The sequence below is a fragment of the Mustelus asterias genome, chromosome 5 (genome assembly GCF_964213995.1).
Source record: "Mustelus asterias chromosome 5, sMusAst1.hap1.1, whole genome shotgun sequence".
Classification (NCBI taxonomy): Eukaryota; Metazoa; Chordata; class Chondrichthyes; order Carcharhiniformes; family Triakidae; genus Mustelus; species Mustelus asterias.
In genome coordinates, this window is record NC_135805.1 from 13,098,735 (window position 1) to 13,120,560 (window position 21,826).

A 21,826-nucleotide genomic window follows, 5' to 3' on the forward strand; every position below is an offset into this window, starting at 1 on the left:
TGTTATCAGTCTGGAATACAAGGCCAATTTCCAAACACTGGATAAACATCTTTTGTTGAAGACATCGTAAAGAGATAGAAGATGTAGTGATAGACTTGGAATTACAGGGGAAACAAAGTTTTAAAAAGTGTCCAGCAAGGGGGTTAAACGGGATTCCAAACAAGGTAGATGGGTTAAGGGCACAGGTAGTCACATGGCTGCAGGATGTCGTTACTATAACGGAAACCTGGCTGAAGGAGGGACAAAATTGGCAGCTCAATATCCCTGGTTATAGAGTTTTCAGATACAATAGAGGGGGAGATAAAAAGGGAGGAGGAATAGGCTAAAGAATCAATTCCACTTGTGAGAAGGATGATACGTTAAACAGGTCATCAAACAAGGCTTTATGGGTTGAGCTTAAAGAGAGAAGATGTACTCGAAGGGTTGGAATCCTTGAAAGTTGATAGGTCACCAGGGCCAGATGGATTGTTTCCGAGGCTGTTGAAGGAGGTCAGGGAGGAGATAGCAGAGGCTTTGAGGATGATTTCCCAATCCTCACTAAATACAGGGGAGGTACCGGAGGACTGGAGAAAAGCAAACATAGTTCCATTGTTTAAAAAGGGATTGAAGGAAATGCCAAACAATTATAGACCAGTTAGTCTTACATCGGTGGTGGGCACATTAGTGGAATCAATCTTGAGGAATAGGATTCCTGTCACCTAGAAAGGCATGGACTTGTCAGGGATGGTCAGCATGGATTTGTTCAAGGAAGATCTTGCCTCACAAATTTGATAGATTCCTTTGAGGAAGTGACCAGAAGGATTGATGAAGGTAGTGCAGAGGTTGTACATGGATTTTAGCAACTTGTTTCACAAGGTCCCATATGGTAGATTGGTCAAAAAAGTAAAAGCCAGGGTAATGTGGCAGACTGGATAAAAAGTTGGCTTAGTAACAGGAAACAAAGGATAATGATCGATGGATGCCCTTACAAATGGAAAGTTGTTTCAAGTGGTGTTCCACAGGGCTTGGGTTTGGGACCCTTACTGTTTGTGTTATATATTAACGATTTGGATGTGAACGTGGGGGGCACAACTGGGAAATTTGCAGATGACACAAAGATTGGCCGAGTATCGGATAGTGTAGAGGATAGCTATAATCTCCAAAACAATATATTTGATTTGATTTATTCTTGTCACATGTATTAGTATACAGTGAAAAGTATTGTTTCTTGCACACTATACGGACAAAGCATACTTTTCATTGAGAAGGAAAGGTGAGGGTGCAGAATGTAGTGTTATAGTCATAGCTAGGGTGTAGAGAAAGATCAGCTTAATACGAGATAAATATAGATGGGCTAGTAGAGTGGGCAGTAAAGTGTCTGATGGATTTTAACACAGAGAATTGTGAGGTCATGCATTTAGGGAGGTCAAACAGTGATAGGGGGTACACAATAAATGGGAATATACTAAGAGGGACAGATGAAGTGAGAGATCTCAGTGTACAAGTACACGGGTCCCTAAAGACAGCAGTTCATGTAGACAAGGTTGTAAAGAAGGCCAATGGAATGCTCTCCTTCATTGGCAGAGATATAGAATATAAAAGTAAGGATGTCATGTTGGAATTGTATAAAACACTGGTGAGGCCACAATTGGAATATTGTGTGAGGTTCTGGTCACCACATTACAGGAAGGACAGAATTACACTGGAGAGAGTGCGCAGAGGGAGTTTACAGGAATGTTTCCAGGGCCTGGAGAGAGAGCGCAGAGGGAGTTTACAGGAATGTTTCCAGGGCCTGGAGAGAGAGCGCAGAGGGAGTTTACAGGAATGTTTCCAGGGCCTGGAGAGAGAGAGCAGAAGGAGTTTACAGGAATGTTTCCAGGGCCTGGAGAGAGAGCGCAGAGGGAGTTTACAGGAATGTTTCCAGGGCCTGGAGAGAGAGCGCAGAGGGAGTTTACAGGAATGTTTCCAGGCCCTGGAGAGAGAGCGCAGAGGGAGTTTACAGGAATGTTTCCAGGGCCTGGAGAGAGAGCGCAGAGGGAGTTTACAGGAATGTTTCCAGGCCCTGGAGAGAGAGCGCAGAAGGAGTTTACAGGAATGTTTCCAGGGCCTGGAGAGAGAGCGTAGAGGGAGTTTACAGGAATGTTTCCAGGGCCTGGAGAGAGAGCGCAGAGGGAGTTTACAGGAATGTTTCCAGGGCCTGGAGAGAGAGCGCAGAGGGAGTTTACAGGAATGTTTCCAGGGCCTGGAGAGAGAGCGCAGAGGGAGTTTACAGGAAAGTTGCCAGGGCCTGGAGAGAGAGCGCAGAGGGAGTTTACAGGAAAGTTGCCAGGGCCTGGAGAGAGAGCGCAGAGGGAGTTTACAGGAATGTTTCCAGGGCCTGGAGATAGAGCGCAGAGGGAGTTTACAGGAATGTTTCCAGGGCCTGGAGAGAGAGCGCAGAGGGAGTTTACAGGAATGTTTCCAGGGCTGGAAAAGTGTAGCCATGAGGAGAAATCGGATAGGTTGGGATTATTTTCCTTGGGACAAAGAAGGCTGAGGGGGTGACTTGATTGAGGTATTCAAGATTATGAGGGGAAGAGAGAGAGTGAACAGGATATAATTGTTTCCCTTGGTGGAGAATTCTAGAACCAGGGGACAGAGATTCAAGATAAGTGGCAGAATGTGTAGGAGGAGAACTTTTTCACGCAGTGGGTTGTGGGTGTCTGGAATTTGCTGCCCAAGTTGGTGGTGGAGGCAGAGACCCTAAACTCTTTTAAAAAGTAATAAGTTTCACAACACCAGGTTAAAGTCCAACAGGTTTATTTGGTAGCACGAGCTTTCGGAGCGCTACCAAATAAACCTGTTGGACTTTAATCTGGTGTTGTGAGACTTCTTACTGTGTTTACCCCAGTCCAACGCCGGCATCTCCACATCATCTTTTAAAAAGTACCTGGATCTATACCCCAAGTGCTGTGAGCTACAGGGCTATGGGCCACATGCAGGAAGGTGGGATTAAAAAGGGGATCTGTGCGTCCTTGGGCTGACATGGACAGGATGGGCTGAATGGCCGTCCCTCTGTGCTGTAATCATTCTATGGTTTTATGGTTCCTATTCAATGGACCTCTGGTTTGTGGAATATTGCCTTGCTGAACTGCGTAGCTTAGTCTGCTGTTTAACATCTGGCTAGTAGACCACACCAAAGGAGCTCTGATCCAACGTGGACAGCGCGCCACATCTATCCTGCTTCTGCTGGGAAGTCTGTACCATAGAATCCCTCCAGTGCAGAAGGAGGCCATTCGGCCCATCGAGTCTGCACCGACCACAATCCCACCCAGGCCCTACCCCCACATATTTACCCGCTAATTCCTCTAACCTACGCATTTTAGGATTCTAAGGGGCAATTTTTAACCTGGCCAATCAACCTAACCCGCACATCTTTGGACTGTTACCATTGGCTTCAAGACTGTTTCACCTTTACGTGCTAATCTCACCATGTGGAGTCAACACCATTGGAAAAGTGAATTATCCAGCATCGGTTTTTAACCCACCGACCTCTGTGAATAAAACCTCATTGGATTTTGATTCTGGACTCTGGAACCCACATGAAACGATATTTATTTTCTCTGTGGTCTCTGCACTGTAAATCTTTCTTTGCCCTCTATCCCTCTCTTTATTATCTGAGGAGGTATTGTGAACCCTATTCGCGTTTTGAATGTCTGCACATTAGCAGGCCCTTTCACTTCATCCTATGTCGAGTTTGCTGTGGGGTTATTAATAGAGAATTGGATCGCATTAAAGCTGAGGTGATGGGAAATAGACCAATGTTTCTAAAGAGGGAAATAAATCAAAAGAGAGGAGAAATTAGTGTTTTTAAATTAACCCTCCTCCTGTCTGTAACACCCCTATGAGGCCCGATTTAGCCTCGGGGTGATTCGGTGGCACAGTGGTTAGCACTGCTGCCTCACAGTGCCAGGGACCGAGGTTCGATTCCCGGCTTGGGTCACTGTGCAGAGTTTGCAGGTTCTCCCCGTGTCTGCGTGGGTTTCCTCCCACAGTCCAAAAGAGTGCTGGTTAGGTGTATTGACCCAAACAGGCAACTAGGAGAACTTCACAATAACTTCATTGCAGTGTTAATGTAAGCCTTACCTGTGACTAATAAATAAACTTTAACTTTTAAGCACCTTAGAATGATATAGTAAAGAGCAAGCTTGTGCAGTTCTCTTTCTGAATTAGCACTGACAGTGCCCAGTAGAATCATAGATCCCTAAAGTGCAGAAGGAGGCTATTCGGCCCATCAAGTCTACATCGACCACAATCCCACCCAGGCCTTATTCCTGTAACGCCACATATTTACCCTGCTAATTCCCCTGACACTAGGGTCAATTTGCATGACCAATCAGCCTAACCCACACATCTTTGGGCCGTGGGAGGAAACCGGAGCATCACCCACGCAGACAGAGGGAGAACGTGCGGACTCTGCATGGAGAGTGACCCGAGGAATCGAACCCAGGTGCCTGGCGCTGTAAGGCAGCGGACACACTGGGAACATTTAAGACTTATCCAAACAGCCATATGAACGGAGTGGGAATGGAGGGATACAAAAGAATGGTCTAGTTTGGACCAGGGAGCGGCGCGGGCTTGGAGGGCCGAAGGGCCTGTTCCTGTGCTGTATTGTTCTTTGTTCTTTGCTAACCACCGTGCCGCCCAGCAGTGTGGCATTAAAATAGCAAGTCCTAATGTTCAAAATGAAGGGTAAAGGTTTACAGGGATAGGGGGAGAGAGCAGTGACGTGGGAATCATTGGACAGCATTTGGTCCACTGTATCTGTGTTGCCTCTTTCTAAGCTATCTGATTACTCAAACACTGCCCCCCCTTTGACCTTTTCCCTTTGCCCTGTAAACTTTTACCTCTCACCCTGACCATTAATGTTTGAGGCTATGAGTGCCAGCCAGTCACACCTGCCGAATGTGTGTGGATACTGCCTGAGATCAGGATCGGGATTGGCTCTGATCCTCTCAGTCCCACCAACACGCACCATCAACAAAGATCCTTCAGGCAGTGACATTGACAGCAGCAACATACAGAGGGGACACTAGTTGAGTGTGAAGAGCTGTCTCGGTGAGATTTAGGAACCCGTGGTTGTGTCCCTCTCCCTCCCTCTCTCCCTCGTCATCCCCTGCGCATCTCTTACTTGGCGTAGGCCTTCTCCAGCAGGGCACACCAGAACTCATTGGAGTCACATGACCTGACAAAGATCAGCTGACCCTTGCCATTGGTAGGAAGGCGATCGTCAACCACAACATCCACCCAGTCACCGAAATACCAAAACTGAAATGTGAGAGAAAAACATACTTGATATTGACGCCATTGGCAAATCTTCCCTTCCGCATAGATAATGCAGAAAATGACAGCAGCTCCTTTATGTTAGAGTTGTAGAAAACATTGGTTAGGCCACATTTGGAATACTGCGTCCGATTCTGGTCACCACAGTACCAGAAGGACGTGGACGGTTTGGAGAGAGTCAGAAAAGGTTCACCAGGATGTTGCCTGGTATGGAGGGTATTAGCTGTGAGGAGAGGTTGAATGAACTGGGATTGTTCTCCCTGGAAAGACGGAGGCTGAAGGGTGACCTGATAGAAGTTTATAATATTATGAGGGGCATAGATAGGGTGAACAGCTGGAAGCTTTTTCCCAGGGTGGAAATGACAATTACAAGGGGGCACAAGTTCAAGGTAAGAGGGGAAAGGTTCAGTGGAGATGTCTGAGGGAAGTTATTTTACACAGAGGGTGGTGGGGGCCTGGAATGCACTGCCAAGTGAGGTGGTTGAGGCAGATACGTTAGCCACATTGAAGACTTAGAACATAGAACATAGAAAGCCACAGCACAAACAGGCCCTTCGGCCCACAAGTTGCGCCGATCACATCCCCACCTCTAGGCCTATCTATAGCCCTCAATCCCATTAAATCCCATGTACTCATCCAGAAGTCTCTTAAAAGACCCCAACGAGTTTGCCTCCACCACCACCGACGTCAGCCGATTCCACTCACCCACCACCCTCTGAGTGAAAAACTTACCCCTGACATCCCCCCTGTACCTACCCCCCAGCACCTTAAACCTGTGTCCTCTCGTAGCAACCATTTCAGCCCTTGGAAATAGCCTCTGAGAGTCCACCCTATCCAGACTTACCTGGATAGACACATGAACAGGTGGGGAATAGAGGGATACAGGCGGTTGGTCCGGATAGGGCAACGGGACCGGCGCAGGCTTGGTGGGCCCAAGAGCCTGTTCCTGAGCTGTACTGTTCTTTGTTCCAGCCCATCCGTTCAACTGGTCCACGCTGAGTTTCTGGTGGACATGAACCTGCTCCTAACCCATTGCACCCACCCTGTTGTCACCTCTATCTTTCCCTTCCATCCGTTCACTTCCTTACTTTTACTCATTCTTCAGATGTGGGCATCGCTGGCTAGGCCACCATGTATTGCCCATCCCCTAGTTGCCCTTGGAAAGATGGTGGTGAGCTGCCTTCTTGAACCTCTGCAGTCCACATGGTGTAGATACACCCACAGTGCTGTTCATAGAATCCTGACAATGCAGAAGGAGGTCATTCAGCCCACTTAGCCTGCACTGACCACAATCCCACCCAGGCGCTATTCCCATAACCCCATGTATTTGCCCTGCTGATTCCCCTGACACTAAGGGGCAGTTTAGCATGGCCAATCAACCTATCCCACCCATCTTTAGACTGTGGGAGGAAACCGGAGCACCCGGAGGAAACCCACGCAGACACAGGGAGAACGTGCAAAGTCCACACAGACAGTGACCCGAGGCCAGAATTGAACCCGGGTCCATGGCTCTGTGAGGCAGCAGTGCTAACCACTGTGCCACCGTGCCGCCCCATTTTGACCCAGTGACAGTGAGGGAACGGCTGAGGATGGTGAGTGACTTGGAGGGGAACCTCCAGGTGGCGCTGTTCCCAGGTATCTGCTGCTCTTGTCCTTCTAGATGGTAGCAATCGTGGGTTTGGAAGGTGTTGCCAAAGGAAACTTGGTGAGTTGCTGCAGTGCATCTTGTAGACGGTACACACTGCTGCTACTGTTTGTTGGTGGTGGAGGGAGTGGATGTTTGTAGAAGGCACAGCAATCATGTGGGCTGCTTTATCCAAGATGGTGTCAAGCTTCTTGTGTGTTGTTGGAGGTTCACTCATCCAGGCAAGTGGGAAGTATTCCAACCCACTCCTGACTTGTGCCTTGTAGATGGTGGACAGGCTTTGGGGAGTCAGGAGGAGAGTTACTCACCGCAGGGTTCCTAGCCTTTGACCTGCTCTGGTGGCCACAGTATTTAAATGGCTGGTCCAGTTCAGTTTCTGGTCAATGCTGACCCCAGGATGTTGATAGTGGGGAATTCAGTAATGGTAACGCCATTGAATATAAAGGGGCAATGATTAGATTCTCTCTTGTTCAAGAAGAAAGTTGAAGAAATTAGATATAGCTGTTGGGGCTAAAGGGATCAAGGGATATGGGGGAAGGGAGATTAGGATATTGGATTTGATGATCAGCCATGATCAAAATGAATGGTGGACCAGGCTCGAAGGGCTGAATGGCCTACTCCTACTTCTAGTTTCCACATTTCTATGATCATTGCCTGGCACGTTTGGGCATAAATGTTATTTGCCACTTGTGACATTGTCCAGGTCTTGCTGCATTTGGACATGGACTGCTTCAGTCTCTGAGGAGTCGCGAACGGTGCTGAATATTGTGCAATCATCAGCAAACACCCCCACTTCTGACCTTATGATGGAGGGAAGGTCATTGATGAAGCAGCTGAAGATGGTTGGACCTAGGACACTAACCCTGAGGAACTCCTGCAGTGATGTCTTGGAGCGGAGATGACTGACCTGCAACCACCACAACCATCTTCCTTTGTGCTGAGTATGAGCCCAACCAGCAGAGAGTCCCCCACCCCCCCCCCCCCCACCCCCGATGTCCTTGGACTCTGATTTTGCGAGGGCTACTTATCCAGCTTTGAGACCCCCCACCACCCGAAGAAAACAAAATGTCAGAGACTCTGAAGGTTGGTGTTTGCAGTAGTTCAGTGAAACTCACTTTAGGGTCAGGAAGTTCCACTTTGGGATCCTGAAACACAAAGGGGCGAATCTCCCAGCCTGCCTCCCTGCTCCAGCAGTGCGATGGGCTGGGAGGTACCAGCGGAGGCCGTGTAGTGGGCTCCCCACTGGACGCCACGGCCTCCGTGTTTCTCCAGGCCCCACATTTCCGATGTCGTCAGCTCCGTTCCGGAACTTGGCAGAGCTGATTTGAATATTTAAATGATCATTTAAATCTTATTAGTGGCCCCAGGACTGAAGTCTCCAAGTCCGCTCACCTGTCCTTCCCCGCCAGGGGTGGTTCACTCCAGCGGGGTTTACAATAGCTCCGCACTAATGGGGAACTCGTGGCCCGACCCCGCTGGAGAGAATGGGGGCAATCGAGGTCCCCTTGGCAGTCGGGGGTAAGGGGGGGTGTCCCCTGGGCATTGCCAGCCTGGCAGCGCCAGCCTGACCCCCTGGCACTGCCCAAGGGGCACCTTGGCACTGCCCACTGGTCATCAGGCAGCGCCACGGTGGGGGAAATCGGTGGGGGTGGGGGATCCCGCTGTCACTCTGCATAGGGATCCGTGGCAGAGGGAGAGAAGGAAGGGGCTGATCGGGACTAGCCACCAGGGATGGGGAGGGGGGGGCTGGCGAGGCGGTCGGGCTGCGGTGGGGGGTCAGGAAGATCAGGACTGCCAGGGGGGAGATCAAGATCAAGGGAGGCTGGGGTGGAGGGGGTCGGGAGCACAGCGATCGGGTGGTGGGGGGTCTCAAAGCCAGCGATGGGGGTGAGGGGGCTGCCCAGCGAACGGGAAGCTGGCAGTGCGGGGCTAGTGTGCTTGCTCCATTCTCGGCACTGACAGATCGGCACGTGCGCAGTGGCCCACTCAGCGCTATGCGGCCGGCCTCTCAGTGGGAATAGCCCCGCCTACTGATGTTCAGCGTAAATCTCACTTGGGCAACTCTGTGATGCACAGAGTGTGGGAGATACATTTTGAAAATCCCACTAAAAAAACCAACGGGATTTACTCCAGTTTTTAAGCGAATTTGGCTAAAATCGAGACCTACCCCCCGGTGCAGCACTGAGTGAATGCTACACCGTCAGGGGGCACTGCTGGTTGGAGGTGTTAAACTCAAGCCCGTTTCTCAGCGGTTGCCCCCTGGCCAATCCGAATCCCTCGATCAACATTACTAAAATAAACCTTTTTCAATTGGCCTCAGGGCTATCTGTGGGATCTTGCTCTGTAAAAACCACCTGCTGTGTTTTCCATTTTGTTACAATGTTACACTCTGCTGGAATGTGGAATTGTGGGTAACGAGCTGTGGGACATGCTGAGGTTGTGAAAGGTGCTAGATTAATGCGAGACTTTCTCTTTTTTAGCCACTTAAATGCAACGGGGGCGATTCTCCGAGTCCACAGCCCTGCTCGAGCAGCGCAACCGGCTGGGAGACATCAGCGAGGGCCGTTCCACAGGCTTCCCACTGAACGCCACAGCCTCTGCGCGTTTCCGGGGCTCAGATTTCCAGAGTAATCAGCTCCGCACCAGAAATTGGGATTTCAATATCATCAGCAAGCCTGGGACTGAAACCTCTGGGCCCCACTAGCGTTTCCCCCCACCCTCGCCGCCCACTGCCAGGAATGGTTCACTCCAGCGGGGTTTACAACTCCTCCACCACGAATGGGGAACAGGCGGCCCACCTCGCTGGAGGGAGCAGAGGCCACTGAGGTCCCCCCCAGGAGGTGGGGTTAAGGGGGGTGCCCCTAGGGCTGTGCCAGCCTGGCCCCCTGACACTGCCCACTGGGCACCTTGGCACTGCCCACCGGACATCAGGCAGTGCCAAAGGGGTGAGGCCAGAGTGGTCCCATTGGGCAGCAGGGCATATTGGGGGGGGGGGCGATCAGTGAGGATGGGGGGGGTGCGGGGGGGGGTCCCGCTGCCACTCTGCACAGGGATCGCAGACAGAGGGAGGGAGGATGGCGATCGGGGCTGACCATCTGGATGGGGTTGGGGTGCCGAGGGGGGGATCGGGGCTGGTGGGAAGGGGGAGTAAGGGGGTGATCGGAGCTGGCTGGGGGACATCAGGACTTGCCCAGGGTGGTCCGGTAGGCCAGCGATCGGGAGGCCGGCAGTGCGGGGCCACTGCACACCTCGGTGCTGGCAGATCAGTGCATGCGCAGTGCCCCGCTCAGCGCTATGCTGCGGGAACAGGCCCCTGTGTACAGATTTCCAGAGGGAATCCCGCTGAGTCACTCTGCGATGCACGGAGTGCTGGAGATTCGTTCTGAATCATGCTTAAAAAATCGGCGGGAGTTAGTCCCATTTTCCCGCAAACTGGGGAATTTCCTGTGGGAGAATCCCGGCCAACGTCTTTCATGCTCTTGGTGGTGTTCTTGTTCGAACCTCTCACTGTGCAGTAGGGAGTTTGAACTCTGACCTTTAACCTCTGCCCAGGCACAAGGTAGCATGGGATGGATATTTGCCTTCACATTGTGGGCAGTGATCTGGTGGGAGGCCCACGCCCTTTCTAGAATCCACTAATGGATGGGGAGCGACTACCCCTCACCCCCTGTTACTCGGACTATCGTCACTATTCCTCTCAATGCTTCTCTTGCTCCTTCAAAGTCTCTTTGTCCTCGATCGACATTCCCTCCCTCCTCTGTATTTGGTTTCATCGCATCTTGTCCCATTCCTTCCCAGGATCTCAATGTTTCGTAACCTGATACATGCCAGAGGCTGTGAAAAGCTGCACGGGGAACCACACTTCCTGCATCGTCTCCCCGCCCCCCCCCCCCCCCCCCCCCCCGGCCTCCCCCACACCCTCTACGCTCAGGGAGTGTATCGCCTGCTGGATCTTGGACTTACAGCTCTGTTCCTCAACTTTAAAATAACCATCCCCATAGTAACCGAGATAAAGGAATTGCGGGTGACTTTCAGTAAAAGGTGTGGCTCAGAAGTTACTATTTGCTTATTCTAATTTGGTTGGAGTGAATTGATCATAAAATGCCAGAACTATTGTCCTGAACTCAGTGGTTTGATTTGAGTGACAGATTTAAGCCATTCATTGCCACAAAGCATGACCAAGTAGAGATTTGTATCTGTTTACACTTGCTATATTGCCAAGTTTACACAGCCAGTCACTCTGGAAATGTCAAACTCCACCTATCTTTCTGTCGACAAATTAATATTCCCCAAGATCATAGGAACAGGAGGAGGCCATTCATCCCATTGAGTCCCATCGGTCAGTCAGATCTTAGCTGACCCACACTGTTAGCGCTGCGGCACGGTGGCCACAGTGGTTAGCACTGCTGTCTCACAGTGCCAGGGACCCGGGTTCAATTCCGGCCTCGGGTCACTGTCTGTGTGGAGTTCGCACATCCTCCCCGTGTCTGCGTGGGTTTCCTCCGGGTGCTCCGGTTTCCTCCCACAGTCCAAAGACGTGCAGATTAGGTGGATTGGCCTTGCTAAATTGACCTTAGAATCAGGGGGATTAATAGGGTAAATATGTGGGTTGCAGGAATAGGGCCTGGGCGGGATTGTGGTCGGTGCAGGCTCGATGGGCCAAATGGCCTCCTCCTGCACTGTAGGGATTCTATGATTCCATAACTCCATCATCTTTCACCCATATTCCATAATATCCTTAATTCATAAAAATCTGTCTACTTCAGTCCTTCAATTCACTCATGCCCTCTGCACGGAGAGGGGTCCAGAGGCAACTGTGAAAAATACTTCCTGGTTTCACTTTGAAAGGCCGAGTTGTAATTGGGAGATCCCTTTGTTCTGGGCCTCTCCAATTAACTCCTCCCGTCGCTACCCTATTCAATCCATTCATTCATCGCAAATTACAAGGGAGAAAAGCCAAAGAAATGCCAACCGGTCTTTGTAAATTAACCCTCTTTGCCTCAGTGTCACTCTGCTGAAGAATGGAATTTCCTCAGGGTAACTACATTGTAGGGGATGCCACAGCTTTCAAAATGTGGAAAGACGTTGGGTGAAATCCTCCGAGAACCGGGGGACTATTTTACCAGCATGTCCGCCCGAGGTTCGTACAATCTCGTCCAAGGTCAATGGAAAACTGGGGGCGGACGTGCCGGTAAAATTCCAGCCTCAGTGTCAGTACTGGCGAGAAAGCTGGCGTGGAACTCTCCAGCTCCATTGGTCAGTTTTCCCTCCGGATCTTGTCCCTCTGACTGCCAAAAGAAAGAGTGGGCGTGGTCTGTGCCATCGGTCTGGCAGGGTCGGAGCTCTGAGAGGCGGGAACCGGCTCCAGTGAGATCGGGGCACGTTGCCAGAGGAAATAAATAAATTCTCCCCTCCCCCACCCCACAACGTCAGAGATATCTGTAGACATCCCCCCCCCCCCCCACCACCCCGCAACAATCATCGCTGGCATCACCCACCCCCCTCCCCCCGGTATCATCCCGGTATCAGATTCCTTCCCCCTGAACATCACTCACATCCCCATCACTCACACGTCCACACCCTCCCCTCCCACGACCACCCCCACCACAAATAAATGAGTCCCCATGCAGGAAGCTCCCCCCGCACTGTCTCCTGGCACAGGTTGGCACTGCTATCTCGGCACTTGCTTTAGTCCATTTTCCACTAATCTCCATGTTTATGCAGTCTGTCACCTGTAGATAACCCCTGTCAGATTTGTGCAATCTCTCCTGTTCCTTCATTCTATGGAATTTGTTGCCACGATCCGGTTACCCTTACTGACGTCATGGTCTTCTACTGTTCAACAATGTTTTGCACCATCTAGCTTTCCAATTTACCAGTTATTTCGGAAGATGTCATAGAATGGTAACATTTCGCTCTGATTTAGTACCATTTAATGGAGACTGTTTCACTGACACAGAGCCTGGGACTGAGGGCCCCATTCCTCATACTTGTGTTTATAATCCTGAGGTTTGTGGAGGTCTGTAACATTCAGAGAGCATCAGATACATCGCCATAGCAACAATGAGACACAGCTGTCGACACATCGCCACAGCAATGAGGTCAAGAAACAGACCCATCACCATAGCAACAATGAGGAACTGCCATAGGCACATCACCATAGCAATAATGGGGTACAGGACCAGACCCATCACCAGAGCAACAATGCGTTACAGAACCAGACCCATCACCATAGCAACAATGCGTTACAGAACCAGACCCATCACCATAGCAACAATGGGGCACAGGACCAGACCCATCACCATAGCAACAATGGGGCACAGTACCAGACCCATCACCATAGCAACAATGGGGTACAGAACCAGACCCATCACCATAGCAACAATGGGGCACAGGACCAGACCCATCACCATAGCAACAATGGGGCACAGTACCAGACCCATCACCATAGCAACAATGGGGTACAGAACCAGACCCATCACCATAGCAACAATGGGGCACAGGACCAGACCCATCACCATAGCAACAATGGGGCACAGGACCAGACCCATCACCATAGCAACAATGTGGCACAGGACCAGACCCATCACCATTTATACTGACCCGGAAGTGAAAGATGCCCCAATAATTTCTTTGGAAATCCTGATTGTGCGGCACAATGTGAGCAAAGAGATCTTTCCTCATGGTGAGTGACGCTAAGGCAGCCAGAAACCAGCAGTCTCCTGGAGAGAGAGAATCAGCTGTGTTACTCACAATGGGCTGGATTTAACACTCTGCTATCTCCCCCACACCCCAATCCTGGCTGAAATGTCAGCGGGAGCCACTCAAACCCACACTGTCCCGCAGCCATTTTACACTGAGGACAACATCTGTTGTTTCAGGTCAAGTCACATGTTAGAGTGCAGCTGGCCAATCAGCACCAGGCTTGTTCAGCGGTCACCTCTGACACGACAGACAGTCGCTGCATTGAGGGGTAACCCCGGGTATTGTGGGGCCTGACTGGCTGACCCAGTTAGGCAGGCGGGGGGGAATGAGGGGGTAGTTTCTGCAGACTGGTCGAGATGGAGTGGATATGACCCTGAGGGGAGGATGTCTCCTCCGGACACCAGGGACCCCCCCAAAGTTCTGGCCTCAAAGCAACCCAGGCAGTGGAAGCCACCCAGCTACCCATTTCGCCTGGGCCTTACCCAGCAGCGGGTAAATAGTGGCAGGGACAGAAACAGACACCTAGATTTACATTCATTGACCACTTAAGGACTTCAATAGGCCTAGGAGTATGTGGCCTACCTGAGGCTCTCCCCACCCGCCGTACTATGGGAGACAGGTCACGGATGGCCAGGAAGGCAATGGGAAAGCATCAGGCTGGATTTTACAAGTCTCCCGCCTTCGAATACACCGGCGGGGGGGAGGGGGGGGGGGGGGGGCAATCTGTCAGGTCGAGGCCGCCTGTAGTCTAGGCGGATGTAGAATGTCATTGTTGGAGAGATTTACAATGTACTAACAGGAATCGTAGAACATAGGGGGGGCTGGTCATGTTGAAGTAGTTCTAGGATATAACCAGAGCTGAATTATAATATTGGGGGTGGTGTTGGGGGGTGGAGGGGGGGCAGAAGGGGGGGGTTATAAAGTGGGGGGATTTGGGTTATAAAATGGGGGGGTTTGGATTATAATGTGGAGGGGTTTGGGCTATAAAATGGGGCTGGTTGGATTATAAAGTGGAGGGGTTTGGGTTATAAAATGGGGCTGGTTGGATTATAATGCGGAGGGGGGTGAACCCAGAGTTAACGGGCAGGATTTTCCAGCTGCATACGCCCCAAGACTGGAAACTCCCACCTGAGGTTGATTACCAAATTTTCCATCCCACCCGCTACGATTCCGACGGCAGGACTGGAACACTTATCAGATGTTTTGGTAGTTTCGAGTTATTCAAAAGGGGAGGCATGGTGGCACAGTGGTTAGCACTGCTGCCTCACAGCGCCAGGGACCCGGGTTCAATTCCCGGCCTCGGGTCACTGTCTGTGTGGAGTCTGCAGGTTCTCCCCGTGTCTGCGTGGGTTTCCTCCGGGTGCTCCGGTTTCCTCCCACAGTCCCAAAGTCATGTTGGTTAGGTGAATTGGCCGTGCTAAATTCTCCCTCAGTGTACCCGAACAGGCACCAGAATGTGGTGACTGGGGGATTTTCACAGAAACTTCATTGCGGTGTTAATGTAAGCCTACTTGTGACATTAATAAATAAACTTTAAACAATGGAAGCTGTAAGTTTAAATATATTAAATTCACACAGGAATGGTGAGAGGATCTTACCCACTGCCCCCTGACACAGATCGAACCGATTAACCCCTTTCACAAAAAACTGGGGGTTGCGATGGATTTCCTGCAAAGAAAAGGAATTATTTTAAAACCAGAACAATAAAGTTCAAAGATCAACGCTGCGATCTTACCGCTTCACCCTGCTGCTCGATCGGAAGGCTGGGCCGCAGAAGTCATGACGGGGGACTCATCACCACCCCATGTTGGTGACCGATGTTGGCATGTTTGGGAGGGGGGCTTACACTGCTGCCAATGATGAGGGGTGGGGTGCGATGTCCATGGGGCGTGCGGGGTGGTGGGAGATCTCTCAGATTCACTCAACAGGTCAGGGTATGTGTTTTTGAAAGGGGATAAATGGAAGGAGGTTTATCATTAATCTCTGCTAATCCGATGTCGGTGGGAAATCTTCGTGCCTCTGCTTTGAGCCACAAATCCAAATGATGCACAGATAGGATGGGGAATATTCAAACCCAAGAGAAATTTCACACACACAAGCATTGAGAAATCCAAGGAACAGGAAGCATACAGCAATGGGATAGAAACATGGAAGATAGGAGCAGGAGGAGGCCATTCGGCCCTTCGAGCCTGCTCCGCCATTCATCACCATCATGGCTGATCGTCCAACTCAATAGCCTAATCCTGCTTTCTCCCCATAACCTTTGATCCCATTCGCCCCACGGATAGTTACACCATCGGAATAGTAATTCAGAACATGTTTAAAATAAATAGGCAAACACAAAGGTGAGTGCACAGGTAGAGCAAGGAATGAGGAAAGCTAATCGAATGTTATTGTTTGTTGTGAGGGGAATTGATGACAGAAGGTTTTGGTTGTACAGGGCTCTGTTGTGACCACACCTGGAGTATTGTGCCCAGTATCGGTCTCCCTATTTAAGGAAAGATGTATATGTGTTGGAAGTGGTTCAGGGAATGTTTACCAGACTAATACCAGGAATGGGCAGGTTGTCTTATGAGGACAGGCTAGAGAGGCTAGGCTTGTTTGCACTGGAGTTTAGCGGTGACTTGATGGAAAGATGTAAGATCCTGAGGTTGGAGTAACTCAAAGCTCAACGTGGCAAGCAACAAAGAACAAAGAAAATTTCAGCACACGAACAGGCCCTTCGGCCCTCCAAGCCTGCACCGACCATGCTGCCCGACTCAACTAAAACCCCCTACCCTTCCGGGGACCATATCCCTCCATTCCCATCCTATTCATGCATTTGTAAAGACGCCTCTTAAAAGTCACTGTCGTATCCGCTTCCACTACCTCCCCAGGCAGCGAGTTCCAGGCACCCACCACCCTCTGTGTAAAAAATCTGCCTCGTACATCTCCTTTAAACCTTGCCCCTCACACCATAAACCTATGCCCCCCTAGTAATGACTCTTCCACCCCGGGCAAAAGCTTCTGACTATCCACTCTGTCCATGCCTCTCATAATCTTGTAGACTTCTATCAGGTCGCCCCTCAACCTCCTTCGTTCTAGTGAGAACAAACCAAGTTTCTCCATCCTCTCCTCATAGCTAATGCCCTCCATACCAGGCAACATCCTGGTAAATCTTTTCTGTACCGTCTCCAAAGCCTCCACATCCGTCTGGTAGTGTGGCGACCAGAATTGCACAGTTTGTTGACTGAGGAGAGCTATGTACAACAAAGGGTTTAACAGGTGGAATTCTCCGGCCACACTCGCCTGAAAACCGGAGATTCCCGCCTGACTTCAGTGGACCTTTACATGGTTCCCCACCCACCGGCCCGCTAGAATTCCAGTGGCAGGTGAGGTGGGAGAATTCCTGCCCACAAATGGACTTCACCCCAGATAAATGCATAGTGGTCCATTTTGGCAGGTCAAATGGGATGAAGGAGTACAATATCGTGTCTGCGTGGGTTTCCTCCGGGCGCTCCGGTTTCCTCCCACAGTCCAAAGATGTGCGGGTTAGGTTGATTGGCCAGGTTAAAAATTGCCCCTTAGAGTCCTGGGATGCGTAGGTTAGAGGGATTAGCGGGTAAAATATGTGGGGGTAGGGCCTGGGTGGGATTGTGGTCGGTGCAGACTCGATGGACCAAATGGCCTCCTTCTGCACTGTAGGGTTTCTATGAAAGACTCTTAGTACTGTAGAGGATCAGAAGGACCTTGGGGTCCGGGTCCATAGGACTCTAAAATCGGCCCCGCAGGTGGAGGAGGTGGTTAAGAACGAGAGGGGGGAGTTAATAGTGGGAAATGAGGATATGGCTGAGTCTTTAAATAAGTTTTTTGTGTCGGTCTTCACGGTGGAGGACACAAATAGTTTGCCAAATATTAACGATAGAGGGTTGGCAGCAGGAGAAATACTTAATACGATTAATGTTACCAGAGAGGCAGTGCTGGGTAGACTAATGGGACTGAAGGTGGACAAGTCCCCGGGTCCGGATGGAATGCATCCCAGGGTATTGAAAGAAATGTCAGAGGTAATAGTGGATGCGTTAGTGATTATTTATCAAAACTCGTTGCATTCTGGGGTAGTGCCGGTTGATTGGAAAACGGCTAATGTTACGCCGCTGTTTAAAAAAGGAAGGAGACAAAAGGCGGGTAACTATAGGCCGGTCAGCTTAACGTCTGTAGTAGGGAAAATGCTGGAATCCATTATTAAGGAGGAGATAGCAGGGCATCTGGATAGAAATGGTTCGATCAATCAGACGCAGCATGGATTCATGAGGGGAAATTCGTGCTTGACGAACATGTTGGATTTTTATGAAGATGTGACTAGGGCGGTTGATGGAGGAGAACCGGTGGATGCGGTGTTTTTGGATTTCCAAAAGGCGTTTGATAAGGTGCCCCATAAAAGGCTGCTGAAGAAGATTAGGGCACACGGAGTTGGGGGTAGTGTGTTAAAGTGGATTGGGGACTGGCTATCCGACAGGAAGCAAAGAGTCGGAATAAATGGGTGTTTTTCTGGTTGGAGGAAGGTAACTAGTGGCGTGCCGCAGGGATCGGTACTCGGGCCGCAACTGTTTACCATTTATATAGATGATCTGGAGGAGGGGACGGAGTGTAGGGTAACGAAGTTTGCAGACGACACAAAGATAAGTGGAAAAGTGAATCGTGTGGAGGACGGAGAAGATCTGCAGAGAGATTTGGACAGGCTGAGTGAGTGGGCGAGGATATGGCAAATGGAGTATAACGTTGAGAAATGCGAGGTTATACACTTTGGAGGAAATAATAACAAATGGGATTACTATCTCAATGGAAACAAATTAAAACATGCTACCGTGCAAAGGGACCTGGGGGTCCTTGTGCATGAGACGCAAAAGCCCAGTCTGCAGGTACAACAGGTGATCAAGAAGGCAAATGGGATGTTGGCCTATATTGCGAGGGGGATAGAATATAAAAGCAGGGATGTCTTGATGCACCTGTACAGGGCATTGGTGAGGCCGCAGCTGGAATACTGTGTGCAGTATTGGTCCCCTTATATGAGGAAGGATATATTGGCATTGGAGGGAGTGCAGAGAAGGTTCACCAGGTTGATACCGGAGATGAGGGGTTTGGATTATGAGGAGAGGCTGAGGAGATTGGGTTTGTACTCGTTGGAGTTTAGAAGGATGAGGGGGGATCTTATGGAGACTTATAAGATAATGCGGGGGCTGGATAGGGTGGAGGCGGAGAGATTCTTTCCACTTAGTAAGGAAGTTAAAACTAGAGGACACAGCCTCAAAATAAAGGGGGGTCGGTTTAAGACAGAGTTGAGGAGGAACTTCTTCTCCCAGAGGGTGGTGAATCTCTGGAATTCTCTGCCCACTGAGGTGGTGGAGGCTACCTCGCTGAATATGTTTAAAGCGCGGATGGATGGATTCCTGATCGGTAAGGGAATTAAGGGTTATGGGGATCAGGCGGGTAAGTGGTACTGATCCACGTCAGATCAGCCATGATCTTATTGAATGGCGGGGCAGGCTCGAGGGGCTAGATGGCCTACTCCTGCTCCTATTTCTTATGTTCTTATGTTCTTAAGAAGGCGTATGGTGTGCTGGCCTTTATCAATCGAGGGATTGAGTTTAGGAGTCCAGGGATAATGATGCAGCTATATAAGACCCTCGTCAGACCCCACTTGGAGTACTGTGCTCAGTTCTGGTCACCTCATTACAGGAAGGATGTGAAAAAGATTGAAAGGGTGCAGAGGAGATTTACAAGGATGTTGCCTGGATTGAGTGGCATGCCTTATGAGGATAGGCTGAGGGAGCTCGATCTTTTCTCCTTGGAGAGACGTAGAATGAGAGGAGACCTAATAGAGGTATATAAGATGTTGAGAGGCATAGATTGGGTGGACTCTCAGAGGCTTTTTCCCAGGGTGGAAATGGCTGCTACGAGAGGACACAGGTTTAAGGTGCTGGGGGGTAGGTACAGGGGAAATGTTAGGGGGAAGTTTTTCACACAGAGGGTGGTGGGTGAGTGGAATCGGCTGCCGTCAGTGGTGGTGGAGGCGAACTCAATAGGGTCTTTTAAGAGACTCCTGGATGAGTACATGGGACTTAATAGGATGGAGGGTTATAGGTAGGCCTAAAAGGTAGGGATATGTTCGGCACAACTTGTGGGGCCAAAGGGCCTGTTTTGTGCTGTAGTTTTTCTATGTTTCTAAATATACAGGTCTCCTCCCAACAACATCCAACTCCAGCCCCCTGGGCGCATGCCCTCCCTCCCGACTGGTCCAGGTTCACACGCTCGCGCTCCATTGGTTTTGACCCTGTCATGTGGGTTGTTCCTTAGAGGGGCCTCGCAACCACAGAGAGGAGGGCCGCCATTTTCCCAATAAATGACAAAGTGACACAGATGGACTGCAATCGTCCCTGACTTTGGGTCATTTTTTGGGAGAGCGGTGAATACTGCGCCGGTTCTGGGAAGGGCGGGGCCCAAATGTACCTGTGACCCCAGTTGCAAAGCGATCAGACACCGTCTTGGACGGGTGTCCTGATCTCACAGTGCACTGGGAGACCCCCCTCCTTCCCCCCACGGACATCAGGACCCACTACCCTCCCCGACATGGATCACCGGCATCGGGACATTGGGGCGCTCCTAATTTGTTCACCTTCATGCCCCCGTGTCAGTGCCCCCCCCCATCATAACTCCCCACCATCAAAGCCCCCCCTCATAGCCCTCCTCCCCACCATAGCCCCCACTCAGATCCCATCCCCACTCTGGCCCCACGCCCCTGGCACTGCCCTGGCATTGGCCAACTGGTACTGCCAGAGTGCCAGGTGGGCACTGTCAGGTGGGCACTCTTGGGTGGGCAGTGCCAGGTGGGCACTGCCTAGCCATGTCCCCGATCACCAGGGGGCTTCAAGCCCCTTGGCATGGCCATCATGCGGAATGATTCTCACTGGGCTCGGGAGCTGGGAGAATCCAGTGTGAGGAATATTTAAATGCACGGGATCAGGATGGTTGCTAACCGCTTGGCGCCGGGCGTGAAGCAGGTTTTTTGGCCCGCACGCTATTTTCTGGGATCAGTGAGATCTGTGCCATGTGTGGAGAGGCCGAAAAATCATTCCAATGTTTATTCTCTGGGAGAATCTCGAACTCAGGATCACTGTTTAAAAATAAGAGGCCTGCCCATTTAAGACAGAGATGTGGAGAGTTTCCTCTCAGAGGGTTGTGAGTCTCTGGAACTCTCCCCCTCTCCAGGCAGTGGAAGCAGAGTCTGTGAATATTTTTAAGGCAGAGCTGGATAGATTCTTGATTAACGAGGGGGTGAAAGGTTATCGGGGGGTCGGCAGGAATGTGGGGTTGAGGTTACAATCAGATCAGACATGATCTTATTGAATGGTGGAACAGGCTCGAGGGGCTGAATGGCCTCCTCCTGATTCTAATTGGTGTGTTTGTATGTATGTTGATATGGATGGAGAGTCACTGACTGATGGAGATTGGGAGAGAACACAATAGATACAGGAGAGTTACTGGGAGTAGAGAGAAGATGTAGTTATTTGAACTTTGCCGCTACCTCAGTGATTTCCATTGGCCACTAGTAAACCTTTAAACTTCATAAAAAGAGATAGTTGCATTTTAATAGCACCTTCAGGACATTCCAAAACACTTTACAAGTAGTGCTAATTGGGGACTCTACGGTGAGAGGGTCAGATAGGCGTTTTTGCGGACACAGACGGGACTCTCGGATGGTGGTTTGCCTCCCTGGTGCAGGGGTCCGGGATGTCTCTGGTCGAGTCCCAGAAATCCTGAAGGGGGAGGGAGAGGAGCCCAAGGTCGTGATGCATATAGGTACTGCTGACATAGGTAGGAAGAGGGAAGGGGTCATGAAAAGAGAATATAGGGAGTTGGGTAGACAGCTGAGAAAGAGGAATGCAAAGGTAGTAATCTCGGGATTGCTGCCTGTGCCGCGGGAGAGTGAGAACAGGAATCGGTGGAGAATTAATGCGTGGCTGAGGGACTGGAGCAAGGGACAAGGATTTGGGTACTTGGATCATTGGGACCTCTTTAGGGGCAGGTGTGACCTGTTTAAAAAAGACGGGTGGCACTTGAATCCCAGGGGGACCAATATCCTGGCGGGAAGGTTGGCTAAGGCTACTGGTGAGACTTTAAACTAGAAAGGTTGGGGGG

The 21,826-nt window shown here is 50.5% G+C and overlaps 1 protein-coding gene across 1 annotated transcript in view; it reads right to left on the reverse strand.

Moving 5' to 3' along the window:
- LOC144493370 (calpain-14-like) overlaps positions 1-21,826 on the reverse strand; it is a 153,873-nt gene that overhangs the window by 116,597 nt on the left and 15,450 nt on the right. Inside the window, exons 3-5 of the mRNA XM_078212192.1 lie at positions 15,250-15,319; positions 13,550-13,668; positions 5,150-5,286 (exon numbers count right to left, since the gene is read on the reverse strand). Coding sequence (XP_078068318.1) covers positions 5,150-5,286; positions 13,550-13,668; positions 15,250-15,319 — 326 coding nt within the window. The remainder of the gene's footprint in view (positions 1-5,149; positions 5,287-13,549; positions 13,669-15,249; positions 15,320-21,826) is intronic.